Source organism: Microcebus murinus, chromosome 5, assembly GCF_040939455.1.
Source record: "Microcebus murinus isolate Inina chromosome 5, M.murinus_Inina_mat1.0, whole genome shotgun sequence".
NCBI lineage: Eukaryota > Metazoa > Chordata > Mammalia > Primates > Cheirogaleidae > Microcebus > Microcebus murinus.
The window spans coordinates 42,912,290-42,939,061 of record NC_134108.1 but is presented as its reverse complement, the minus strand read 5'-3'; the positions used below and the strand labels follow the sequence as shown (position 1 = coordinate 42,939,061).

At 37.0% G+C, this 26,772-nt stretch overlaps 1 protein-coding gene across 4 annotated transcripts in view; it reads left to right on the top strand.

Annotated features, from left to right (window-relative positions):
* Positions 1-26,772, top strand: part of LOC105865363 (amine sulfotransferase-like) — a 95,747-nt gene that overhangs the window by 53,724 nt on the left and 15,251 nt on the right. For all 4 annotated transcript variants that reach the window (XM_076003036.1, XM_076003034.1, XM_076003035.1 and 1 more), the window contains one exon: positions 24,294-24,445. In XM_076003036.1, the coding sequence (XP_075859151.1) occupies positions 24,304-24,445 (142 nt within the window). In that variant the 5' untranslated portion in view covers positions 24,294-24,303. The remainder of the gene's footprint in view (positions 1-24,293; positions 24,446-26,772) is intronic.

Below are 26,772 nucleotides of genomic sequence, written 5' to 3'. Positions count from 1 at the left end.
ATATGATGTTTTTTCTGGTTCCATACAAAGCGTACAATTAGTTTTTCTAGATCTGTGAGGAATGATGATGGTACTATGATAGGAACTACATTAATTCTGTAGATCACTCGGGGTAGTATGGCCATTTTAGCAGTGTTGATTTTGCCAATCCATGAGCAAGGTAGAATTTTCCAAACCACTGCTCCATGACGCTAGTGAAATGGTCATCTACATTGGGGTTTTCAGTTACCTCATTAGACAAGGGAGTAAGTCCTCGCAGAGCTTTGGTGATTGCGCCTTCCAGAGCTGTGTTGTTGGGGATTTAAGTGCAGAACTGGCCTCCAATCTTGACACACACTGCACCTTTTTCTGTTAATATCAAGTCTAAAGCCATTCTATTTCCCTAGGTCATTTTATTGGTGGGCCCTAGTTGTTCAGCTATATCTTTGATGGCATCCCTGATATAATTTACAAATCTTTGTGGATTGTAGTATACATAGTTGATTCAGCCTACATTTTTATTTACATTGGACCACCAGAAGAATAAAAGTCAATATAGCCCTTATTTGATGTCTAGTTTTGAATTCATTTGGTACCCTTCTGGAGACTCTAATAGCATCAAGAAAAATATGAGAATCAAAAGATCCTCTCAGACTATCTGTTTCTCTTTTTTGACTAATATTCTCTCTCCTGAATTGGGAGATGATGTAATGCCAGAGTAAAGGGACCTCCAATTGTACCAAAGTTCAGACGCCACTCTAGGTTTTCAGTAGGATGTTAAATTGTTGGTCTTTCATTACCACCAGAGGTCTTCTCGGGATACGGAGAGAGTAGACTGATCCTGTAGCTTCTAGGAGGCCAGGCTTTCATTGCACCCTATTGTGGTTCTAAGAGTCACCACCCCTCCTACTGTCTAGAGAGACAGAAGGTAAAGTTGACATCAGAGGCTGGTAGCCTCATGGTCCTCTAAGGCTGAGCTGGAAAACTTCTCATGTCATGGAAAAGTAATCATAGGGTTTTACATGATTTATTTCCTCATGCCATGGTCTACTGGAGGAGAGCTACTATGCAGTGCATGCCCATAGGATCTACACATCATCCAAGTGTAAAGGAAACTATTTGGTCTTCAGGCTTCCTGTCGTGCAGGCATAACAATCACACTTATTTAGTGTTCAGACAGAATATTTGATCGATATTAAACAGGCTCTTTTATTTTTACACCCAGTTTCTATTGAAACTCTTTGCCTCAAATCATTGACTTTTATAATGGCTACCTTAGATGTGTCATTAGGGAAAGATAAAGGTATAGTGTTGTTGTGAGTTTATTTCTCTGACTTTATGTGTGATAGTTTATTTAGGTTAAATAGGTTATTAGTAAGATTACCTTTGATTTCTCCCTCTCCTTGGTAAAAAAAAATATATATATATTTAATGAATTTAAAATCTGGGGAATACAGGTGGAGGTCTCTTCTGTAGTTGCTTCCTGCTGGACATGGAGGTTGAGATGTCCCTACCTGAGCTGAGAGTTTATATGTGTCACAAAGGGGGAGGGGTTTCAATTCAGACAATTTTAAAATCGAGAGTAGAGGCAGGACAGGAATCACAAAATTGTAAAGGTTCTTTTCACCTCTTTTTTGTTTTTATTCCTATAGTTTCAAATGAGTAACTGGCTGCTCCCAGTTGGCCTTGAATTTATGATAACATGGTTCAGTGAGTTTTATTGCAATGCCAGTAACTTATCAAATGTAGCTTTAGTAGGCAAAAGATACATAGAAAGTTTAACAAACTCTATATTTTAACTATATAGTGGCAGATTGATTGAATTTTGAACTTTTAATGTATTTTGTTCATTGGTTTAAACAGGTATGCAAGAACAGAAGTTCCAAGAAGCTTTATATATAAATCTATAAATTGAGAACAGAAAACTTTGATGGTTTAACCAGAGATTTATCATTCATGATAGCCAACTTAATGACATATAGAATCCTTTTGTAAATTCTCCTCCACGAACTGTATTTCCATTTGCACAGACTATCTTCGACATCCTTGGAGTTTCTGTTTTTGTTCCAGATTTTCTTTCTTAAACCACCAGAAATTTGTTAGGACAAAAATTTTCATACAAGTTTCCTTTCTATACAAAACTATTCTCTTTCTTCTAAATTTCCTTATCAAAAATACATTTTCATATCTTTAACTTTCTTTACATCTTTCTCTTTCCTACTCACTGGTTCCTTCTATCTTGTTTCTTACTCCTGCTAAAGTCATAGAGATAGGACTCCAGGTCTAGATAAAGCATAAAAGAAGGTTGTATGTAAATTCTCAGTTAAGTTTTTCCATGAGCCCAAGAGAGGAACCCTGTGATGTTAAAGGAGTTAGGTGCCTAACTGAACCATATATCTTTTTTCCAGTGTAGGGTAAGGCAATTGGGAAGCACAAAATGGATGTGCAAAAACTTTATCTCCCAGAGGGCAGAGAGACTATAGAATACACAAAGAGTTTGTATTTTATCTTTCACTCTCATGATAGAGATAGAGAGGTCATGAAAATTCAGGGAGAGTAGAGTAAGCAGGGCCAGTGTTTACTAAAGTCAATATGCTTACGGTGACAAAGGATGCCGGCTCAGGGGAGGACTTTCAGTTCTGGCCCCAAGCTCTGATCCCTGGGGCATTTTTCTTCAGGTACCCAGTTGGTTGTAGAGCAAGCAGGTTGTACTTCTCAGAGCAGGACGTGCTCCTAGTGTCTTCTTTCCTTAGCCTTCAGGGTATCTCTGTCTGTGAAAAACTCTTTTATAGAGGCAGACACTGTTCTAAAAGCTTTTTTCTATGTTCAGGGCCGCTATCCGTCCCACTCTCTCTTTTTCCACTTGCCTCTTCCCATCCTTGCTATCAAAGACCTTGAAGGCCAGTTTAAACTTCCACTTGTGGATTCTGAGGCACCTGTGAGTAGATCAGGATCCATCTCCCCTGTGCTCACTTCTTTGACTCCTCCCTCCAAGAGATCAAATAAAGGCCTTACATTTTGAGAATATTCAGCACATGGGATTTTATGGTTAAAAAGGGAAAGTAGAGGGGAAACGGGGTCACCAGGGGGAGAGGGATTCTTTTTTTCCTCTTTTCCTGTTTCTTCATTGTCTCTCCCTTTAAGACAGAACAAAACAACACAGTCTCTTCTCTACCACTGGGCATAGTCAATTTCTTCCTGAGAGCAGGACTTTTGCTATTAACATATTCAATTAAAAGTTGGTAAACAAACCCAGTCTTTGTATCAACAAAATTTGGGCCAAGAGAAAGGAAGTTTAATGATGGGTTCTTGCGTCCCTATGAAACAACATTATTTTACCATCTATTAGTCCTAGCGGGCTATCAAGGGGAATTTTATCTTTACCTCTATTTTCTCTAGAGATTTTCTTACTTGTGTTATTTCCCATCCTGGTGTCCTGGGTGTATGTGTTTCCTAGTCTAGAGGTTCAACTGTCCCCACCCCAGAGGTTTCTGACATCTCAACTTCCACTTCATCCATCTCTAGCCACTCCCTATGTGGGAATTTAGGATCCTCTTAACATTTGGGTATCGACTAAGGTCTAGTTCAAGACTACATACCGCCTTCAGTCACATGAGGCAGCCACAGAACTGTGGATCAGGACTTCACAATCGCTTCATTCCCAAGGCATGTCTCAGTCACACACACACACACACACACACACACACACACACACACACACACACACAAACACACACACACACCTTCTGGAATGTCCTCATCACTGAGGACATAATTCGTTGTCCCCACAACTTTTTTACCTTGGTCTCTGCACAGTTACCTGGTTGCTGTGGTTCTTGGTCAGGTCTTTTTCCCTGCGTTGTGGACAGCTCGGGTACTTTCACCACTTTGGGGAGTCTTGGTCACCTGGATCTCAAGTGCTGCCACAGTGAGGTAGCAGGACACCTCTCACCCTGGAGAAGGGATCAAGTAGTCCTTCCAAAGGGAATGGGTGATCCCACAGGAGCCCTCAAATTGTTGGAAGTATCCCATGGTGTCATTAAGAAAACTGTCAGACAGTGTAGATTGTCTCTGCAAAGCAAAATCTTTACTTCTGATCAGAAGGACCCTTAGCAGCAGCCAAACCAGCCAGCCAGCAGCATGCTACAAATTCTTCACCCTTTTATCTCTAATGCAGACCTAGGGCTGTGTCTCATCCCATTGGTAGGGACTTTGACCTCCCAATCTTGTCTTTACCCGATTGTCTAAGGCTGTTGTTGGGATAAAAGGGAGAACAAGGAAGTTAAACTTAGTAAGTGTGTGGTTTTTCTTTTTTTGGAAATGCAATAGAAGAGATTAAACCAAGGTTGCTGTTATTGTACAGTTTGTGCTATGTGCTAATAAACGTAGAGCTGGGTATCAGGCAGAGTATACCTTTGGCAAAAAAGATTAGGCCGAAGTCATCTCTTCCTACATTAGGCACTAGGAAATGCTGTAATTTTGATTGGGATTGCCTTAAGAAATTGATTTGGAAAGAACTGATAACTTGACAATATTGAATCTTTCCATACCTATACATGGAATATATCTCCATTTATTTGGTTTTCTTTGGTTTCTATCAGAACTTTGTTTTTTCCTCATATAGATTTTGTACATGTATTTTCAGATTTATACCCAAGTATTTTATTTTACTGTGTGCTAATGTAAATGGTGTTGTATTTTTAATTTCAAATTACACTTGTTTGTTGCTGGTATATATAAAACCCATTACCTTTCATATATCAGCCTTTTATCCTGCAACCTGCTATAATCACTTTCTCCAGGAGTATTATTGTTGTTGATTCTTTTAGATATTCCACATAAATAATCATGTTTTCTGTAATATAGACAGTTCTATTTCTACTTTCCCTATCTGTATACTTTTTATTTTCTTTTCTTGTTTTATTGCATTAAGTAGGATTTCCAGGATAAGGTTAAAAAGAAGTAGTGAAAGCAGAAATCCTTGAGTTATTCCTGATGGTAGTTGAAAAGGTCTGATTTTTTCAAACTCCCATGCTAATGATATGATATTGGCTGTAGGTTTTTTTCTAGATAGTCTTCATTAGGTTGAAGAAGTTAACTTCTATTTCAAGTTTACTGACATGTATAATAAATGGATATTGAATTTTATCAAATGCTTTTTCTGCATTTATTTATTACATGATCATGTGGTTTTTGAAGTTGAATTATCCTTGCATACTTAAGATAAATCCCACTTGGTCATGAGATATGATTCTTTTTACATGTTTTTAGACTTTATTTTCTAATGTTTTGGTTGGGATTATTGCATGTATATTCATATATTTGTGAGAGATGTTGATCTATAATTTTCTTTTCTTATAATGTCTTTGGTTGTGGTACTAGGGTAATGCTAACCTTGTAAAATGAGTTAGAAAAGTATTCTTCCCGCTTTGATTTTCTGGAAAATATTGTAGAGAAATGATATAATTTATTTCTTAAATGTTTGATAGAATTCACATGTGAACCCATCTGGGTCTTCTTTCTTTCTTTTTGTTTTGATGGTCTTTAATTATTGATTCAATTACTTTGATGTGCATAGACCAATTTTTAATATCCATTTCTATAGAGATTTTATAGACTTTTTCTTTTAAAAGATGATACTCAATAATGTAGACAAAGAATATTGAACTAAAATTCAAATAGTTTGGAGTTTTAGCCTCCGATAGATTAAAATGTTTTTGTTTTTATATTGACCATATCAGTTATAATTATAAAAAACAAACACACTCAATTATACGGCATCCACAAAAAACTCATTTTAAATATAAAGACAGGTAGATTAACAGTAAATGGTTTGAGAAACACACACCATACTTACACTGACACAAAGAAAGTAGGAGTAGCTATATTAATTTCAGAAAGACTGAATTTCAGAGCTGGGAACATTATCACAGATTAAGAGAAGAGTTGCAGTAAGAAAGGGGTCAGTTCTCTAAGAAGGATAACCATCCTTAATGTGTATGTACCCAACCACAGAGTTTCAAAATACATGAGGCAAAAACTGATGGAACTGTGTCTTAGTCTATGTAGTCTTTCTCTAAGAGAATACCTGAGAGTGAGTAGGTTATAAAGAAAAGAGGTTAATTTTGTTCATGATATTTGTGGTTTAAAAGTTCAAGATTGGACACATGCAATAATCACCTGAGGCTGCTTCAACTGAAGGCAGAATATGGAGGAGAAGCCATTGTTTACCAAGAGACCACATGGTGAGAATGAAAGAAAAAGAGAACTAAGCAAGCCATACTCCTCTTCTTTTTTTTTTCTTTCTTTCTTTTTTTTTTTTTTTTGAGACAGAGTATCATTCTGTTGCCAGGGGTAGGGTGCTGTGGCTTCAGCCTAGCTCACAGTAACCTCAAACTCCTGGGCTCAATCAATCCTCGTGCCTCAGTCTCCCAAGTAGCTGGGACTACAGGCATGCACCACCAGACCTGATTAATTTTTTTTATGGAGTTTCCAGCTAATTTCTTTCTATATTTTTTTATTTTTTTTAGTAGAGATGAGGTCTCCCTCTTGCTCAGGCTAGACTGGAACTCCTGTGCTCAAATGATTCACCCGCCTCAGCCTCCTACAGTTCTAGGATTATAGGTGTGAGATACTGTGTCTAGCCTCCATACTCTTTTAACCAACCCACTCTCTGGTATGCTAATCCATTTCTGCAGGAGCAAAACTCACTTTTCCCTCCTCCCCTCAAGAGGACATTAATCTATTAATGAGGGATCCACCTCTATGTCCAGTACACCTCCACTTCTGCCCTACCTCCAAACACTTACACATTGGGATCAAATTTCTACATGAGCTTTGATAGGGACAAACTAAACCATAGCCAGTTGCAAAGAGTTATCTGTTTAGATAACCCCATCATTAGTATGGACGTTTCAACATCGTTTATCAGAAATGAACAGATTCAGTAAGCATGGACAAAAAATCAGTAAGGACATAGTTGAACTCAACAGCATCATCAATCAATTCGATATAAAGAATGTCAATTCAACTACTTCACACAACAGCAGAATACAGACTTTTATCAAGATCACATCGACCATTCACCATGATAGAGCATATTGTGGGCCATACAACGCACCTTAGCAAATTTTTAAAAATAGAAATCACACAATGTCTACTTTAAGACCACAAAGTTATTAAACTAGAAATAAATACCATAAAGAGAGCTTGAATCTCATAATACTTGAACATTAAAACACACTTCTAAATAAAACATGGCTCAAGGAAAGAAATCTCAACATATAAGATATATATATATATATATATGTGTATATATATATGTATATATATATATATATATGTATATAGCATATCTTGAACAAAATGAAAACACAACTTCTCAAAGATTTGTAGGATATAGGTAAAGCAGTGTTTAGGGAGACATTAACACCATATATAAGGAAAGGAAAAAAGAATTACATAAATTATTTAAGCGTCCACATTAGGAAACTAGAAAAAGAGCATCAAATTAAATCCAAAATAAGCAGAAAAACAAATAACAAAAGAAATAGTAGAGAAGAGTTGATGAAACTGAAAATAATAAATCAATAGACAATTGAATGAAACTAAAAGCTGGTTCTTTGAAAAGATCAGTAAAATCAATGCAACTCGAACAAGGCTAACAAACACAAAACAAGACAGATAATCAAAACAAGAGAAAATCAAGAGATAGAAAGGACACAAGTAACTCATATCAGAAATAATTGAGGGGAACATGACTGCAGATGTTATAGACATAAAGGATAATAGTGGAAGAGTGTGAACCATTACAACCCTTTATGCCCTACTGGACCTAGTAGGCATACACAGAACATTCCACACAACAGGAGCAGAATGCACATTCTTGTCAAGCACACATGAAATATTCACCAGGATAGATCACATGCTACATAACTAAAGAAGTATCAAATTTCAAAAGACTGAAATAATCCCAGGTATCTTTTTCTGAACCCAGTGGAATGAAACTAAAATGAATAAGAAAGAGGAGCAAAATGGAAAAATTCACAAATACATGCAAATTAAACAGTACACTCCTGAGAAACCAATGGGTCCAAGAAGAAAACAAAATGGAAATAATATACCATCTTGGACACACAAAATTAAAAACACAACACAGAAAAACTTATAGGACTGAAAAGAGGAGTATTAAGATTGATATACTGGAGCAGTAATTTTATACGGTTAAAGGTATACATCAAAAGAAGAGGTCTCAAATAAACAACCTAACCTTACATTTCAAGAAACTATCAAAATAAGAAGAAAAACATAGAAAAAGTTAGAAGAAAGTGGAAATTATAAGGAATAGAGCAGCAATAAATAAAACAGAGAATAGAAAAATACCAATAAATTTAATAGTTGATTCTTTGAAAAAATAAACAAAATTGACAAACCATTAGCTAGGCTACACAAAAAAGAAGATTCAAATAAATAAAATCATAAATGGAATGGTAGACTTTGCAAAATGCTAAAAGGGAAAATTTATAAGGGACTATTAAGGAAAGTTATATGCCAACCAATTGCACAATCTAGAGTAAATGGGTAATTTCCTAGAAAACTGAAAGCTATCCAGACAGACTCATGAACAAATAGAAAGCCTGAAAACAGTGATAACAAATAACAAGATTGAATCAATAATCAAAGTTCTTCCAATAAACGAAAGTCTAGAACCAAATGGTTTCTTAAATGAGTTCAACCAAATATTTATAGAAAAATTTAGATCAATCCTCCTTTAGCATTTTAGAAAAAATGTTGGCACAGGGCACACATGATGCCAAAAATGAATTTGAACTTTACCTCTAAGGAAAACAGCCCCACTCCCCAGAGGAAAAAAAAATGACCAGATCTGTGTTTAACAAATATATTCCATTTGTAACTTTTATGACCTACTATTGCATTCCACCCCATTGATTATTTTTTAAATTGTAATCTCACTTAATAATGTTTGTTTAAAAACTTTTTAAATGATACCTACAAACTGATTTCTGTTGAAAGCAATAGGTATTAAAATAATGTCAAAAATTAAAAATAATTTTTAGAAAGAATAAGGCATACTTCCAACTCCTTTTAGACTGAAAACATTACCTTTATTCCAAAGACAGTCAAAGGCTCTACAGAAAGGATACTCCAAGCCAATATGTTTAATGACTATGGATAAAAAATCCTAAACAAAATATTAGCAAACTAATTTCAACAGCATATTAGAAGCATCATATACCATAATTAAGTGAAATTTGTGACTGAGTTGCTAGTAGATTCAAAAAATGCAAAATAATCAGTGTGATAACTCACATTATTGAACTGAAGGATATGAATTACATGATCATCTCCACTGATTCAGAAAAAGCATTTGATGACATTCAACACACTTTCATAATAAAAATTCTAAAAAACTAGATATAGAAGGAAACTGCCTCAAAACAATGAGGTCCACATATGAAAAATCCTCAGCTAACATCATACTCAAAAGTGAAAAACTGAAACCTCTTCCTCTAAGATCTAGAGCAAGGCAAGGGTACCCACTCTCATCACTTGTATTTATTATGGTATTTGAAGTCACACCCAGACAAATCAGGTAAGAAAAAGAAACAAGTCAACTAAATCTAAAAGAAAGAATTAAAATTATCAGTTTTCTGATAACATGATCTTAGGGGAAAACTCTAAAGTCATTACAAACACACAGATGTACACACACACACATACACAATGAACATCAAAAATGAGCTGTGTTTTTACACACTACCAAGAAATCTAAAAATAACGTTAAGAAACAATTTTATCTATAATAGCATCACAAAGAATAATATATTTCTGAATAAACTTAGAAGATATACTAAGGAAGTGAAAAACTTGTCCACTGAAAACTACAAACACTGTTGAAATAAATTATAACAGACACAAATAAATGGAAATTTGTTTAGTGTTCACAGTTTGGAATAATTAATTTTGTTAACATATCCATATTACCCCAAATGATCTATAGGATCAGTGAAATTCCCATTACAATCCCAATTATATTTTTAACAAAAAGCCGGCCATCTTCAAAAGATCCTGAATAGCAAAAGCAATATTGAGGAAGAAGGTAAGCTGGAGGCAACATGCATCTCAATTTAAAAATATAGCTATAGTAATTAAAACAGTATGGTATTGCCACAAACACTGATATACACAAATGGAACAGAATACAACCCCAAAGTAAATCCACTTGTATATGAAAAGGTGCTCTACGTCCTTAATCTTCAGGGAAATGTGAAATCAAACCACAGTGAAATATCACGTCCTCTCTGTTAGGATGATTATTATTTTAAAAACTGACAAATGTTGGTAAGGATGTGAATAAAAGGGAATTTTTGTACACTGATGGTAGAAATGTAAATTGGTGCAGGTCTTATTGCAAACATTATTCGGCTATCTTAATAAATTACCATTAAAACGAATATCTATTTCAGCAATCCTGCTTCTGAATAGATACTCAAAGAAATAAAATCAGTATCTCAAGGAGATGTTTTCACATTCATCCTAGCATTTTTCAAAACAACCAAAAGTTGGAAGCAACCTAAATGTTTATCGATGTATGAATAAAGAATTTATACTGTACATTAAAAATATGTTATTATTCTACCTTACAAAATAAGAAAATCTTCCATATGTGACAATATAGATTAACTTGGAGAACATTATGCTAAGTTAAATAAGCCAGTTATGGAAACATAAATACTACATGATATGACTTCCATGTTGAATCTGAACTAGCCAAACTGATAAATGCAAAGAATAAAATGTTGGTTGACAGGGGCTGACAGAAGTAGGAAAAAAGAATATATTCATTGAAGGGCACACGATTTTATTTATATCATATAAATTATTCCTGGATAGTTGGTGTACTACACAGTGTCTATGTTATGCTATCTGTAATATATAGTTCAAAATTTCCTCAAGGGCTAGATATGATGTATTCTATACGGTATGGTATTCTTAAAATTGTTGTGCGTTATATACTTACAATACTGTATTACATGCTTAGAAATTTGTATAGAATACAATATTTTATACTTACTGATAGTATATGGTATATTTAAGCATTTACTAAGAGGTTAGGTCTTTCGTAAAATGTTTTTATCATAAAATAAAAAGAAAATTGTAAATAGAGAATCGAAGACACTTTGGGAAGTGGTAGATAGATATATGGTGGAGATAGATTGATGGATATATGGTGGAGATATATGGTGGAGATGGTGGAGATAATGGTTTCAGAGGTGTACACTCATCACCAAACACATCAAGTTGTATAAATTTAATATGTACAGATGTTCACATACAATAAAGAGATGGGTAGATAGATACAAGATTTCAATGAAAACTTGCTTTAAGGCCTAATTTGTTATCTATCCTGTGGAATGTTCTATGTGCACAATAGGTAAGAGTATTTTGATTTATTTGGACAGGAGTGTTATGTGTATGTCCTTTAGGTTGAATTGCAATATGTTGTTCTTCAAGTCCTCTCTTCATGTACTCTATCCATTTTTGAAAGTGTGGTATTGAAGTTTCCAACTCTAACTGTGAGCTTTCTATTACTCCCTTTGATTCTGTCAATTTGATGTCATACATTTTTGAGCTCTGATGCTTGTTACCTATAGGTTTATAATTGATATATCTTCTTGGTGGATTGACCCATTTATAAGTACATAATGACCTTGTTTGTCATATAGATGAGTTTTTTTTAATTAAAATATATTTTCTCTGGTAGTAATATACCCAGCCTAACTCTTTATTGATTACCATTTGCATATAATATCTTTTCAATTCATTTACTTTCAACCCTATTGATGTCTTTAGATTTACAATGAGTTACCTGTAGATACAACACAGTGGGATCATGACTTTTATTCATTTTGCTATGGATGCTTTTTCACTGGGAGGTTTACTTCATTTCTGTGTAAAATAATAACCTAAAGAAATTAAACCTTAGCTAAATAAACCTGTTTCATTAACAAATTATCCAGTGTCAGGCATTCCTCCATAGCAATATGAAAGAAAATAAGAAAATATATGTCATAGTTTCTTCTTTCTTGGGAAGTTATATTGTTTTTGTTCAAAACTGAACATTCTGTATAATATAGTTACTCTGAATTCTGTTCTGTTCCTGGAGATAATTGTTGTTTCTGCTCTGTTGTTTGGTTTTCATGCGTTTATTTTTTTATATTTTTTATTTTTTGCTTTTTTTTATTTTGGCATATTATGGGGGTACAGATTTTAAGGGTTTAATAAATGTCCTTTCCTCTCACCCCCCACAAGTCTGAGATTCCAGCATGACCATGCCTCAGATGGTGCAAATCTCACTCATTATGTATGTATATACTCACCCCGCTCTTGTCTCTCCCCTTGCCAATACCCTATTACTGTAGTACCTATGTGTCCACTTAGGTGCTGCTCAGTTAATACCAGTTTGCTGGTGAGTATATGTGGTGCTTGCTTTCCCATTCTTGGGATACTTCACTAAGTAGTATGGGTTCCAGCTTTAACCAGGAAAATATAAGATGTGCTATATCACCATTGTTTCTGAGAGCTGAATAGTACTCCTTGGTATACATATACCACATTTTATTAATCCATTCTTGGATTGATGGCTACTTGGGCTGTTTCCACAACCTTGCAATTCTGAATTGTGCTGCTATAAACATTAGAGTGCAGGTGTCTTTTTTGTGGAGTGTCATTGGATCTTTTGGGTAGATGCCCAGCAATGGGATTGCTGGATCAAATAATAGATTCACTTGTATCGCTTTAAGGTATCTCCATATTGCTTTCCACAGAGGTAGAACTAGTTTTCAGTCCCACAAGCAGTATAGGAGTGTTCCTCTCTCTTCGCATCCAGGCTAGCATTTATTGTTTGGAGATTTTTTGATAAAGGCCATTCTCACTGGAGTTAAGTGATATCTCATTGTGATTTTGATTTACATTTCCTGATGATTAGAGATGTTTAGCATTTTTTCATATGTTTGTTGGCCATTCTTCTGTCTTCTTTAGAAAAGGTTCTGTTCAAATCCTTTGCCCACTTTTTAATGGGGTTATTTGATTTTTTTCTTGTTGATTTTCATGAGTTCTAAGTATATTCTAGTTATCAGCCCCATATCGGATGCGTAGGATGCAAAAATTTTCTCTAATTCTGTAGGTTGTCTGTTTACTTTCATGACTGTTTCTTTGGCTGTGCAGAAGCTTTGTAGTTTATCGTGTCCCATTTATTTATTTTCATTGCTGCTTTGATTGTCTTTGGGGACTTCTTCATGAACTCTTTGCCTAGGCCGATGTCTAGGAGAGTATTTCCAACATTTTCCTCTAGAATTCTAATAGTTTCATACCTTAGGTTTAAGTCTGTTATCCAGTGTGTGTTGATTTTTGTGAGATGTGAAAGGTGTGGGTCCTGCTTTAGCCTTCTACATGTGGCTATCCAGTTTTCCCAGCACCATTTATTGAAAAGGGATTCTTTTCCCCAGCGTATGTTTTGTCTGCTTTATCAACGATTAGATGGCTATATGAGGATGGTTTTATATCAGGGTTCTCAGAACTGTTCCACTGGTCAATATTCCTATTTTTGTGCCAACACCAGATTATTTTAATTACTACAGCTTTGTAGTATACTTTGATATCTGGCATATGAATATCTCCCATTTTGTTTTTGTTGCCTAGAATTGCTCTTGATATTCGGGGTCGTTTTTGGTTCCATACAAAGCGTAAAATTATTTTTTCTATATCTGTGAAGAATGCTGATGGGATTTTAATAGGTATTGCATTGAATCTGTAGATCAGTTTGGGTAGTATAGACATTTTAATGATGTTGAGTCTGCCAATCCACGAGCATGGAATGGATTTCCATCTGTTTACATCCTCTGCTATTTCCTTCCTGAGTGTTTCATAGTTCTCCCTGTAGAGGTCTTTTAAGTCCTTGGTTAAGTATATTCCTAGGTACTTTAATTTCTTTGTTGCTATTGTGAAGGGTATTGAGCCTTTAATTTGGTGTTCAATTTGATTGTTGTTGGCGTATACGAATGCCTCTGATATCTGTGTACTGATTTTGTATCCTGAGACTTTACTAAATTCATTTATCAGTTCCAGGAGTTTCCCGGTTTAATCTTTGGGTTTTCTAAATATAATATCATATCATCAGCAAACAGTGAATGTTCGATCTCTTCTGCCCCTATTTGGATACCTTTAATTCCACTTTCATGTCTGATTGCTGTAGCCAGGACTTCTAGCGCTATGTTGAATAGAAGTGGAGATAGTGGGCAGCCTTGTCTGGTTCCAGTTCTAAATGGGAATGCTTTCAGTTTTTCCCCATTCAGTATGATGTTGGCTATGGGTCTGTCATATATGGCTTGTATCATTTTTAGGTATGTCCCTTCTATGCCTATTTTCTTAAGTGTTTGAATCATGAAAGGGTGTTGAATTTTGTCAAAAGCTTTTTCTGCATCTATTGAGAGAATCATGTGGTCTTTGATTTTGTTTCTGTTTATGTGGTGAATTGCATTTATAGATTTACATATGTTGAACCATCCCTGCATCCCTGGGATGAAGCCCACTTGGTCGTGATGGATTATTTTTTTGATAAGCCTCTGGATTCGGTTAGCTAAGATTTTGTTGAAAATTTTTGCATCTCTATTCATTAGGGATATTGGTCTGTAGTTTTCTTTTTTTGTTGTATCCTTTCCTTGTTTTGGTATCAGAGTAATATTCGCTTCATAAAAGGTGTCGGGGAGGTTTCCGTTCTTCTCGATGTTGTGGAATAGTTTCTGCAAGATAGGTACTAGTTCTTGTTTGTAAGTGTGGTAAAATTCGGGTGTGAAGCCATTAGGACCAGGACTTTTGTTTTAGGGAGATTTTTAATTGCTGTTTTTATTTCAGCCGTTGAGATTGGTCTGTTTAGGGAATCTATTTCTTCCTGATTGAGCCTAGGGAGGCTGTGTATTTCTAGACATTTGTCCATTTCCTCCACATTTTCCAGTTTGTGTGAATAAAGATTTTTGTAGTACTCATAAATTATGTCTTGTATCTCTTTGGGATCAGTTGTGATATCTCCTTTTTTGTTCCTGATGGAGCTTATTAGAGATTTCTCTTTTCTACTTTTCGTTAGCTTAGCCAGTGGCGTGTCAATTTTGTTTATTTTTTAAAGAACTAACTTTTTGTTTGGTAATCTCCTGAATAGCTTCCCTGTTTTCAATTTCGTTTAGTTCTGATTTGATCTTGTTGATTTCATTTCTTCTGCTGGGTTTGAGGCTGATCTGTTCTTCTCTTTGCAGCTCTTTTAGTCATTTTATTAGATTGTCTATTTGTGATCTTTTTGTCTTTTGGTTATAGGCATTTATGGAGATAAACTTTCCTCTCAGAACTGCCTTAGCTGTGTCCAGAGGATTTGATAACTTGTCTATCCATTGTCATTTTCTTCATAGAATTTTTTTATTTCCATCTTGATTTCTACATTTATGAAGTAATCATTTATAGGAGGTTGTTTAATGTCCATGTTTTTGTGTAGAAATGTCAGTTTCTGTTAGGGTTGATTTCTACTTGATTCCACTGTGATCTGAGAAGATACATGGTATGATTTCTATTTTTTTAAATTTCTTGAGGTTTACTTTGTGTCCTAGGATATGGTCAATCTTAGAGAATGTCCCGTGAGCTGTTTATGAAGAACGTATATTCAGTGGATTTTGGGTATAATGTTCTGTAAATGGCAGTCAGACCCCATTGTTCTAGAGTTTTGTTTAAGTCCATTATTTCTTCGTTAATTTTCTGATTGGAGGTCTGTGTCGTGCCGTCAGTGGGGTGTTGAAATCTCCGGTGATTATGGTATTGCTATTAATCAATTTGTTTATAACCAGTAAGGTTTGCTTTATGAATCTGGGTGCACCTAAGTTGGGTGCATATATATTTAAAATTGTTATCTCTTCTTGTTGAACTGTGTCCTTCACCATTATATAATGACCCTCTTTGTCTTTCACTACTTTTTTTGGTTTAAAAACTAAATTGTCTGAAATTAGAACTGCCACACCAGCCTTCTTTTGGCTTCCACTTGCTAGGAGAACTGATCTCCACCCTTTTATTTTTAGTCTATTCACATCTTTGCAGGTTAGATGTGTTTCCTGAAGACAGCATATACTTGGCCTGTATTTTTTTGTCCATTCAGCCATCCTATGTCTCTTGAGTAGAGAGGTTAAGCCATTCACATTTATTGAGAGAACTGATAGGTAAGGTAGATTACTGTTCATTCTGTTGGGTTGGATGTTGCTGCTTTGATTTCTCTCTTGAACCATAGTGATATCTGGCGTTTAATCTTTGTGTTTTGGTTATTTTTATATTCATGAGTTTCTATTATGGTGTTCCATGTGTAACACTGTTTTGAGTACTTCTTGTAGGGCTGGTCTTGTCTTGGTGAATTCTCTGAGGCTTTGCTTTTCTGGGAATGTCTTTATTTCTCCTTCATATTTGAATCTTAGTTTTGCAAGGAATAAGATTCTAGGCTGGGCATTGTTTTGTTTCAGAAGAGTGAGAATGGGGCCCCAGTCTCTCCTTGCTTGTAAAGTCTCATTAGAGAAGTCTGGTGTTATTAGAATTGGCTTTTCCTTGTAAGTTACTTGCTTCTTTCATCTTACAGCTCTTAGAAGGGCCTCTTTAGTTGATACTTTGGTCAGTCTGATGACTGTATGACGTGACGTCTTCCTGTTTGCATTGAATCTCCCAGGGGTCCTCTGGGATTCTTGAACTTGTATATCGAGATTTTGAGCAAGGCCTGGGAAATGTTCCTCTGTTATATCTTTTAAAAGCTTGTCCAACCCTTGAGTGTTGTCTTCTTCCCCTTCTGGTAACCCTATGACCCTCACGTTAGGTTTCTTCACATAATCCCACATGTCTTGTAGGCTTTGCTCTTTTCTCTTTTTTCTATGCTCTATCTCTGTGACTGATTTATTTAATTGGAAGGTGTTATCTTCAATCTCTGAGATTCTTTCTTCTCTTTGATCTACCCTATTCTTGAGACTTTCCACTGTATTTTGTAATTCCCTGAGTTGATTCTTCATCTCCAGGAATTTGGTTAAAGTTTTTTTCACTCTGTTTATCTCTTTAGTGAACTTTTGTTCCATATCCTGGAGGCTTTTTGTGGTTTCTTTGTGTTGGTTATTGATTTGTTCTTGTAGGTGGGTGAGTGTTCTTATGATCCATATTCGAAATTCCTCTTCTGTCATTTTGGTTTCCAGGTTTGGTTGTTGTGTGTTTCTAAGGGGCTGGTGCTCCTCTTTGGGGTTGTGTTTTTCATTTGTTTCTTCATATTTCAGGAGTTCCTTCACTGATTTCTTCCCATTTTGCTCAGTAGTTGTTTCTTTCCTTTAGGTTTTCGTTTGGGTAATCACACGTCTTGTTTAGTTTCTGAGTCGGTAGGTGGTGTTCCTCACTGACAGCACCCATCGTTGGGCTGGTGTCTGCAGGTCTCTCTACCTGCTGGGGAGCCCACCAGCAGTCTGAGATGTAGTGGAGGGCAAACAGCCAATTCCCCCACCCTTCCCGCTGGTCTCTGGGTTGCTCTGGTGGCCTCCTGTCTTCTGCCTCCTTAATTGCTCAGGTGGAGATGATGGCAGGAACGGGAGCAGTTCCTATCTCAGCTCCACCCCCAAGGTGTGGCTAGAAACTTTGGAGCCGAAGGCCCAGCCACAAGTCACCAGAGTTTGTGGGTCATAAAATCTCTTTGTCTTGTATTCACTAAAGGCAGCCTCCTACTATAATAGGCCCTGCACAGGAAAACTCCAGGGCCTGGACACTGAGTGCAGGAGACCTGTGCAGGTAGAGACTGGCCTGAAGCTGGCAGGCCGGTAACCAGACCCACGGATCCCCGTCTTCTGTCTCTTTAATTACACAGGTGGAGATAAGCGTTAGGAATGGGAACAGTTCCTATCTCAGCTCTGCCCCCAAGGCGGGGACAGAAACTTTGGAGCCAAAGGCTCAGCCACAAGACACTGGACGTGGAGTAGTGCAGTGGACGTAAAGTCTCTCTGCCTTATAGCCACTAAGGGCAGCCTCCTACTAGGATTGGCCCTGCCCAGGCGGGCTCTGCACTCTGGACACAGAGCGTGGGAGATCTGTGTAGTGAGAGGTTGTCCTGAAGCCGGCAGGCCAGCAGGCCAGCAGCCAGGACTAGCGGCCCCTGTCTTCTGTCTCTTTAATTCCACAGGTGGAGATAAGTGGCAGAAACAGGAGCAGTTTCTATCTTGGCTCCGCCCCCAAGGCGGGGATACAAACTTTGGAGCCAGAGGCCTAGCCCCAAATCCCCAGATGTGGGGTTCGTAAAATATCTCTGCCTTATTACTACTAAAGGCATCCTCCTACGAGGCTCGGCTATGCCCAGGCGGGCTCTGCACTCTGGGCACAGCGCGCGGGAGACCTGTACAGGGAGAGACTAACCAGAAGCGGGCAGGCAAGCAATGGGACCCACCAATCTCTGTCTTTTGTCTCCTTAATTACACAGGTGGAGATAAGCGGCAGGAATAAGAACAGTTCCTATCTCAGCTCTGCCCCCAAGGCTGGGACAGAGACTTTGGAGCCCAGGGCGGGGCTCTGGGTCGCAGGAGAGTGTGGAAGGCAATGTTTCTCTGCCTTAAATACGCCCAGGGCAATGTCCCCTGTAGTACTGCCCCTTCCAGGCAGGGTCCACTCTCTGAGCACAGAGTCAGTGCCACTTGTGCAGCAAGTCACGGTCCAATATCAAATTGGTGGAGCAGGGGCACGTATCACCGCTCTCTCTGCACCTCCCCTCCAAACCCCGAGCCCAAGTCAGCGCTGGAATGCCAAGTTAGCACCGGAATGCAAGGGCGGGGGGTCCTAATGGATCAAGGAGTCTAACTTTGTGCACTCTGATCTCTCAGCACTATCCCAAACCTCCTCTATATCCAAAGTCGAAGCCTCCTTCTGTGTAAACTCCCCTTAACCTTGACCTGGGAGTGTTCTGCAGGGAGATGCCCGAGTGGGCTCTGGTTCCTGCTGCGCAGAGAGTGGTTGCTGAGCTCGGACCCTCCCCCTCCTTATACTTCCACTGCTGTGTGCTCTGGGGAACTCAGAGTGTTCCCTGCTCTAGTCTCCTCTCCACATGGCTTAGTCCCGCACTGCCACTTCTCACCAACTTCAGGCACCTCCCGGCCTACATGGAAGTGGAGCTTGATGTAGGAGGGGACGTTTCTTAGGACCAGGTAGGGCTGGCACCACTGCCAGTCGGCAGCGGCTTAAACCATGCCTTGCTCGCTCCCTGTTGTCTGCCTCCGAATCCCTGATTTTTGCGGAAGAATAATCGGTTCACCTTTGCTTTAGGCTGCCAATGGTCTTATCCCTCTGTTTCCTGTTGGATGTCTGCAGGCTTGCAAAGCTGGTCCTGTGCAAGTGCAGATTGCTCGAGTGTGGCTATCTGCTTTCTTCACTTTTCTCTCTGGGAGCAGAGAGCCAGGAGGGCAGCCCTACTCCACCATTTTCCCCCTCTCCTATTTTCATGTGTTTAACTTAGTGAAATACTAGAAGTAATTCTATGGAATCTGTTTCCTAAGTAATATGTGCACATTCATATATCCACTCATTTATTTTTGAAGGCCAAAAGAAGATTTACTCAGTTTGAATTTTAGATTCTCACTACTACTACTCTTATTATTTTATTTTATTTATTCATTTTTAAATTTCAGAATATTACAATGGTACAAATGCTTTGATCACATAACGTGCCTTTGCAACTCCCATGTCAAAGTTATAAGCAGGCACAACACACTGCACTCATTAGGTGTATGTAAATTTACCCATTCCCTCCTCCCATCCCCTACTACTACAATACCCAGTGAATGTTACCTTGATATGTGCACATAGTGTTCTTTGATTAGTGCCAATTTAGTGGTGAGTGTATGTGATGTTAGTTTTTCAATTCTTGTGATACTTGACTTAGAAGAATGGCCTCCATCCAGGATGCAATAGGTAGTGTGTCATTATTTAATGGCTCAGTAGTACACCATGGCATGTGTACTACTCATGGCAAACATATCTCATGTTTTATTAACCCAGTCATGTATTGATGGACACTTGGGTTGTTTCCATACCTTTACAATTGTCAATTTTGCTGCTATAAACATTTGAGTGAAGATGTCTTTTATTATAGAATGCTTTTTTTCTTTTTGGTAAATACCAGTAGTGAAATGACTGGATCAAATAGTAGTTCTACTGTTAGTTCTTTGAGGTATCTCCATACAACTTTCCATAGAAGGTGTACTAGTTTTCAGTCCCATTCCTTTTTATTTAAATCTGGGCCAACAAAGCATAGTGGTCACTCAGTTATAGGTCAGAAGTGGTGCTGAAACACTGGAAACTGATAAACCTTTCACCTTTCACCATATAAGGCTGATAAAAAAAAGTTAAAAGTTAAAACCAATAAATTTTAATTGCTTTCCTCAAGTAATTTATTTTAGTTAGTGACTGACAATTATTTCTTTATAACCATTAATACACTTGGTACTAAGGAAATGAGTATTTTTTTAAATTTAGAAATCACTATGAGAAAAAAGCAGTCTGAATAGTTACAGGTCAAATTTCTGTCACAGTAAAATCTAATTTTCTTAGCATTAATGATTCCCCCTATAAAGGAGATTGACACCCTTTCTTCACATAAATTTCTAGTTAGTAAATGGTGACAATGGGCAAGATGAAACCATGAAATCCAAAGCTACTGAAGTCAGAAACACAAGCTAGCTTTGCTTAGTGTCTACAGAATAGAGGTGAGGGTGGGTATGTGGGGATGGGTCTATCTTGTGATCTAAACCATGTAATATGCTCGGTGTTAAGTCAGCAGGTACAAAAGAGTCATAAGTTATCTTAGCAGATGGCAAGACATATATGTTATTCAAGAAGCAGAAATAATAGACGAGAAGTGGCAGTTAAAGTCAATAACCTAACTGAGCAGAGAGTTTGGGTAGTGCCTGAAACACTTATCTGTTATGGTCATTCCATTTGTTAGACATACTGCCTGGTTGTGGTGGAACACATAACAAAGATGTCACAAAACAATACCTGAAGAAGCAACCTCAGAATCCTGCTCTACCTGTGTGATATAGTGATATGAAGACCATATGAACATTTGCCCAATTGAGTTGCTATGATGGCAGATACATTTTCATTTGGTGTAATAGAATTTGGGAAATTGTCTAATATTCCAAAATAAACCTATCTATTATGGGCACATATGGCATTCATTTGTAATCTTCTCACTGCATTCTCAATTCTGTCTCCAAAGAAACAACATGAAAATTAGAAGGCCTCCACTAGCTGTGCTTCTCTAAGTACAAGCTAGTCAATTGATTTTAACCATGACCTACCAACATAAGGGAGTTGTAAGTAGGACAGTAAGCAGATAGTTGTTTCAGAACATTCATCCTGACTTTCAGAAGCTATTCCAAAGCAGCCATGTTATACGTGACAGCGCTGCTTTGAAAAATTACCACTTTTTGAGCCAAGATTATATTTCCTAGTAAATAAATGAGGATTTTTTTAGTGGTCAACTGTGAGAGCTGCATGTCAGCAACAGTTTAACCCTCCCCTTGAGTGAACTGTTGATTTTAGCAGCCCTGCTAACTGGTCACTCATTAGGCTGTGAGCTAGGCTGATGCCTCTGCACTCTAGCTCGGGCACCAGAGTGAGACTCTGCCTCAAATAAATAAATAAACAATAATAATAATTTTCATTTTGTTTCCATCTAAGCTAATGAATTAAGCACATATATTTTATTTTATGTTATTTAGGATATCATGGGGGTACAAACACTTTGGTTACATGAAATACATTTGCCTCCCTCAAGACAGGGCCACAAGTATATCCTTCCCACATATAGTATGCCCTGTCTCCATTAGCTGTGGGTTTACCCAACTCACCTGCTCCACCCTCCAGCTGCGACTCCCTCTACTTGACCATCACCCAGTGAGTATTTCTACTATGTAAGCACCTTATTGTTACTCAGTTATCACCACTTTGATGGTGAGTACATGTAGTACATGTTTTTCCATCCTTGTGATACCTCACTTCCAAGGATGGTCTCAATCTCTATCCAGGATAATATGAAAGGTGTTAGATCACCATTGTGTTTTGTAGTTGAGTAGTATTCCATCGTATACATATTTTAGTAATCCACTCATACATTGATGAGGACTTGGGTTATTTCCACATCTTTGCAATTGTAAATTGAGCTACTATAAACATTTGAGTGCAGATGTCCTTTTTATGCAATGTCTTTTTTACCTTTGGACAGATGCCTGGTAGTGGGATTGCTGGATCAAATGGTATTTCTATGTTTAGCTCTTTGAGGTATATCCAAATTACCCTCCTTAGGAGTTGTACTAATTTCCAGTCCTATGAGCAGTGTACGAGTGTTCCAATCTCTCCACATCCAGGCCAGCATTTGTTATTTTGGGACTTTTTGATAGAGATGATTCAAAATATATGTGCTGTTCACAGTTCAGCCTCCCAAGTGCGGTGGAAGAATACTGAGCAGCAAATATATTTTAAAATGCACTCTGAGCATATCCTCTAACTTTAACCAATATTCTGTAATTGATGACTTGTAGAATGGAATTGGTTGTTGATTGGAATTCCATGTAGTAGTCATGGAACGTCTGTTAGGAATTTAGAAATGTCTTGCGCATCACATGAAATTTGTGTCCTTTCCTATAAATACCATCATGATGAACTCATGCTCTTCAAATCAGGTTTACTTTTCTAGATGACTGTAATTATTTTCTGCCTTCTCATGCTCAAATAGTCACTCCTAGATCACTAGCCAACCTTGTTATGATCTATTGTCCCTTTAGCATTTCTCCAAAATCACTGAAATTACTTTTCGTTTTTGATAAGGTAAAGGTCTCCCAGCTTCATCATCATTTTTCCGATCCCAAGGCATGTATTTGGATATTCTTCATGGAATTCTACTTCTTTTTAGTAGAAATTAATAGTAGATCCCAAATCCTAATAGAGGATCTAATGGATTTGTCTAATAGAGATGACTTAGGCTGTTTTTCTTTAACACCTGGGGATAGCAAGAAGCCTCCTTAAGTAACTGGTGAAAGAACAGGTCTCTGTCTCTCTGCTGACCTCCTTCCCACCTCCCTACCAGTTTGTTGCTTTGGCAGGAAACACATGTTGATGGTGCCAACGAACCTTTAACTTTGATAAATCTCATTTTAGAAGAGAAGCTATCAAACTAAGATTTACACTTAGAGTGTTTCCTTCAAAGTCTATTTTTAAAATTACTTATTTCCTTTTCTGTTGGAATGACTCTTTATTGAAGCTACATGGAATTGCTTTCAAATTGTGCATTTCTTATGCTTTTCTTGATTTTAATCCTACAATTAGCAAGTTGGAAAGAAGAAAAAAAGATGAGCTTCTTATGAACGAACTCCCAAATTAAAATATTTTCAGAGTTTGCAATATTAATGTAATAAAATAATAAAAGGTAAAATATATACATAGATGGTGACTCACAAGATTTGGTTTAAAATCTTTCCTCTACCACTTTTGATGCTGACCCACTATTTGAATGTTTTCTTTCATGTTCTTACATTCTTCCAATGTTTATTTTGTCATTATGGACAATTTAATTGATCATCTTCAATTTCCCAGGCTTCCTTGAAGTTTTATTATCCCTATTGTTCTCAATAAGTTATAAATAAAGACATAAAATCATACTTTAGTAAAAAATTGTCAGAATATATAAGGACCTAACTCTAGAAAATATGCAAAGAAAAGCTTCTATAAAATTGGTAAAACTTAAGGCCCATATTCAATCACACCAAAAAAAAAAAAAAAAAAGAAAAAGAAAGACACAGATGATAAAGGATTATTTGATTAGTCTAACAGACAAACGTTTCTCACACCTGTTTAAATCAAATGAATATATTTGTTTATAGTGGAATATACCAAACATCTGATAACATCATTTTTTAAAATTCTTACAATAATTACTTTCAACTCTCCTCCCTGTAGCTACTTGAGTGCAGCATACACACAAAAACAATGACCCACCCCTTGAACAGCAGGCCCCTTGGCATTGGAGCAAGTGAGAAACATCCAGCATTGGTTTTTAGTGCTAGAATGTGATATATGTTTATGGGGAAAATAAAGAATCAATTTCTTTTTTGAATCTATGACTGAAAGGCAATAATAACGATGGAAAGAAGATACATAATTCATCTAAATATTACTCAAAGAATGTTATATGTTTTTTGCAGGTACTGCATTATGGAAGATTTAGAAAGAGGTTTATTGAAATTTAAAGGATTTTATTTTCATCATAAAGCATTTGATACTGGCTTTTTAGAAAATTTAGATGATTTTGAAATTAGAGATGATGATGTCTTCGTTGTCACATACCCAAAATCTGGTAAGTTCAGTATTCCAATAGCTAATCTAAGATATAAAATGACACTTCTATAATATGAGAAGTTAGTTTTTTCACTAGCATTACATATGGCCAGATAGCGTTAATCCTTTGGACATACAAAACTCATTATTCAATATCTGTGAAATAAGGTTTTTTACCATGACGAAGAAGTTATTTCGGATTTGGCATTGGAATGAGAGAAATTTTAAAAGTGTTAGACTTAAGATAACATCAAACACTGAATGCTGAGGTGGGATGAGAAAGAATATTTAGCATTTAGTCAGGTAGTGGGATATATTGAAGAGCATAAGAAGGAGAATGTTAACATACTAAGTATTATATTACAGAATAATTCCTAATCATTTTTAATTATCTCCAGGTCATAGAATTGTGTGTTTCATTAAAGCAGTGTACTAAATAGGAATTCAGTGAGGGAAACTCTAAAGGGTTGTCTCTCTCCTTGCCATTGCCTGCTGTATTTTTACTTCCTGCCAAAGCATATGCTACAGGGCCTGGTGCCTCCATGCTTTCCTTGAGCCTGCTTTTCCTGCTGGTGACCCAACATGACTAAAGCCTGATTTCAATTCCATTTTCTACTCTCTTTAGCGTCTCTCAGGTGGCCCAGTTTTATGTCATGTGTTGTACTCTGCAGAGACATTCTGTCTGCACTAACCCCTGCCTCTCGATGAGTATGACAGCTCACCACAGTAGTCCAATTCCAATGCCGTAGCTTCCTGGTCACTTTGAAAGAGGTGCTCAAATGGTGACACCTTCAACTTTTTAACAATAAGGTATCTGAACCATAGAAACCTATCACCATTTACATGATCACATATATTGCAAATAGTCTTTGCATATGCAAAACAATAATTCTTAACAAAAAAGAGTCATGTGCTTTGAGAGGCATTTAAGTGTTCAAATAAATGAACAGGGCATATTTCTATATTATAAGATTTTACAGCAATAGAATACAAGATGTGAGTACTTAAAAATATTTATGATGCTTTAGCTGACTTTGATCCAACACAGCTGCTCTAGGGAATCTCTAAAAGCATGTTGCTGCCTCAGGCACTTAGCACACCCTGTTACTCTTCCGGAAAAGCTCTTCCCTTAGACATCTGTATGGATTATTTCCTCCTCTCCTTTGCTTCCTTATTTTAATATTACTGTATCAGTGAAACCATTCTGAATGGTATAACTAAAAATGCGGCCTCACCAGAAAAGTATTCCAATGTATTTGCTGATTAATTTTCCCTTCACAAAATAATATTCATGGCCTTATCATGTATGACATATTTTGTACATTTAATCTTTACATTATGTACAAAGCTAGGAAAACCAGAAGGCATTTATAGAAGAATATATGCATCTTATCATATATATAAATATATTATTTGTATCTAATAGGACTCTATATCATATATGTTATATATATTAGCAATATATACGTATGGGACTTGGTTCACATAATTATGAAGTATAAGAATATGTCCTTAGGAAGCAGGAGACCCAGGAGAGTCGGTGTTGTAATTCAGACTAAGTCTAAGGGCCTCAGAGCCAGGGAAACAACGGTGTAACTCCCAGGATGAGGACAAAGCCCTGGGAATCAGGGGGTTTACTGATGCAAGTCTCAGGGTTCAGAAGCCCAAAAACATGGAGCTCCAATGTCCAAGGGTCAGAGAAGCTGATGTCCCAGGTCAGGGAGAGAAAGAATTAGCCCTCCCTCCATTTTTCTGTTCTATTTGGTGTCTCAATGGATTGCAGGATTCCTGGCTGCATTGGTGAGGGAGGTTGTTTGTATCCTACTCATTCAAACCCTAATCTGTTCCTGAAACACCCACACTGAGACATCCAGACGTAATGTTTTACAGGCAATCTAAGCATCTGTTAGCACACTCAAGTTACATATAATATTAACCATCACATAGACTAACAAGAATTAGAAAGGTCAATATGTCAAGTGTGGAGAGGGAGTGGATTAAGATCTACATGCATTGGCGTATTACCCATGGGAGAGGAGACTGAAGCAGCCATTTTCTGAAGATCATCTGTCATTACCTGAACATATTACGTACGGACACACTAAGTGTCACAGAAAAAATATGAAGATTCATAACTTTGGAGAGGAGAACTTTATTTTTTGTGGAGAGTCAGAAGCTCCAGGGAGGAAGCTCAGCCTCTGGTTGAAATCAGAAATCAAGCACTTTGAAGGAGGGAAGCATGAGACAGAACTTATGCTGAACAGAGTGGACAAGAATACCTGTTCAATAGATTTTAGAGGCAGTTATGAATATTCTCCAAGGGGAGATGCACACATGTACAATAAG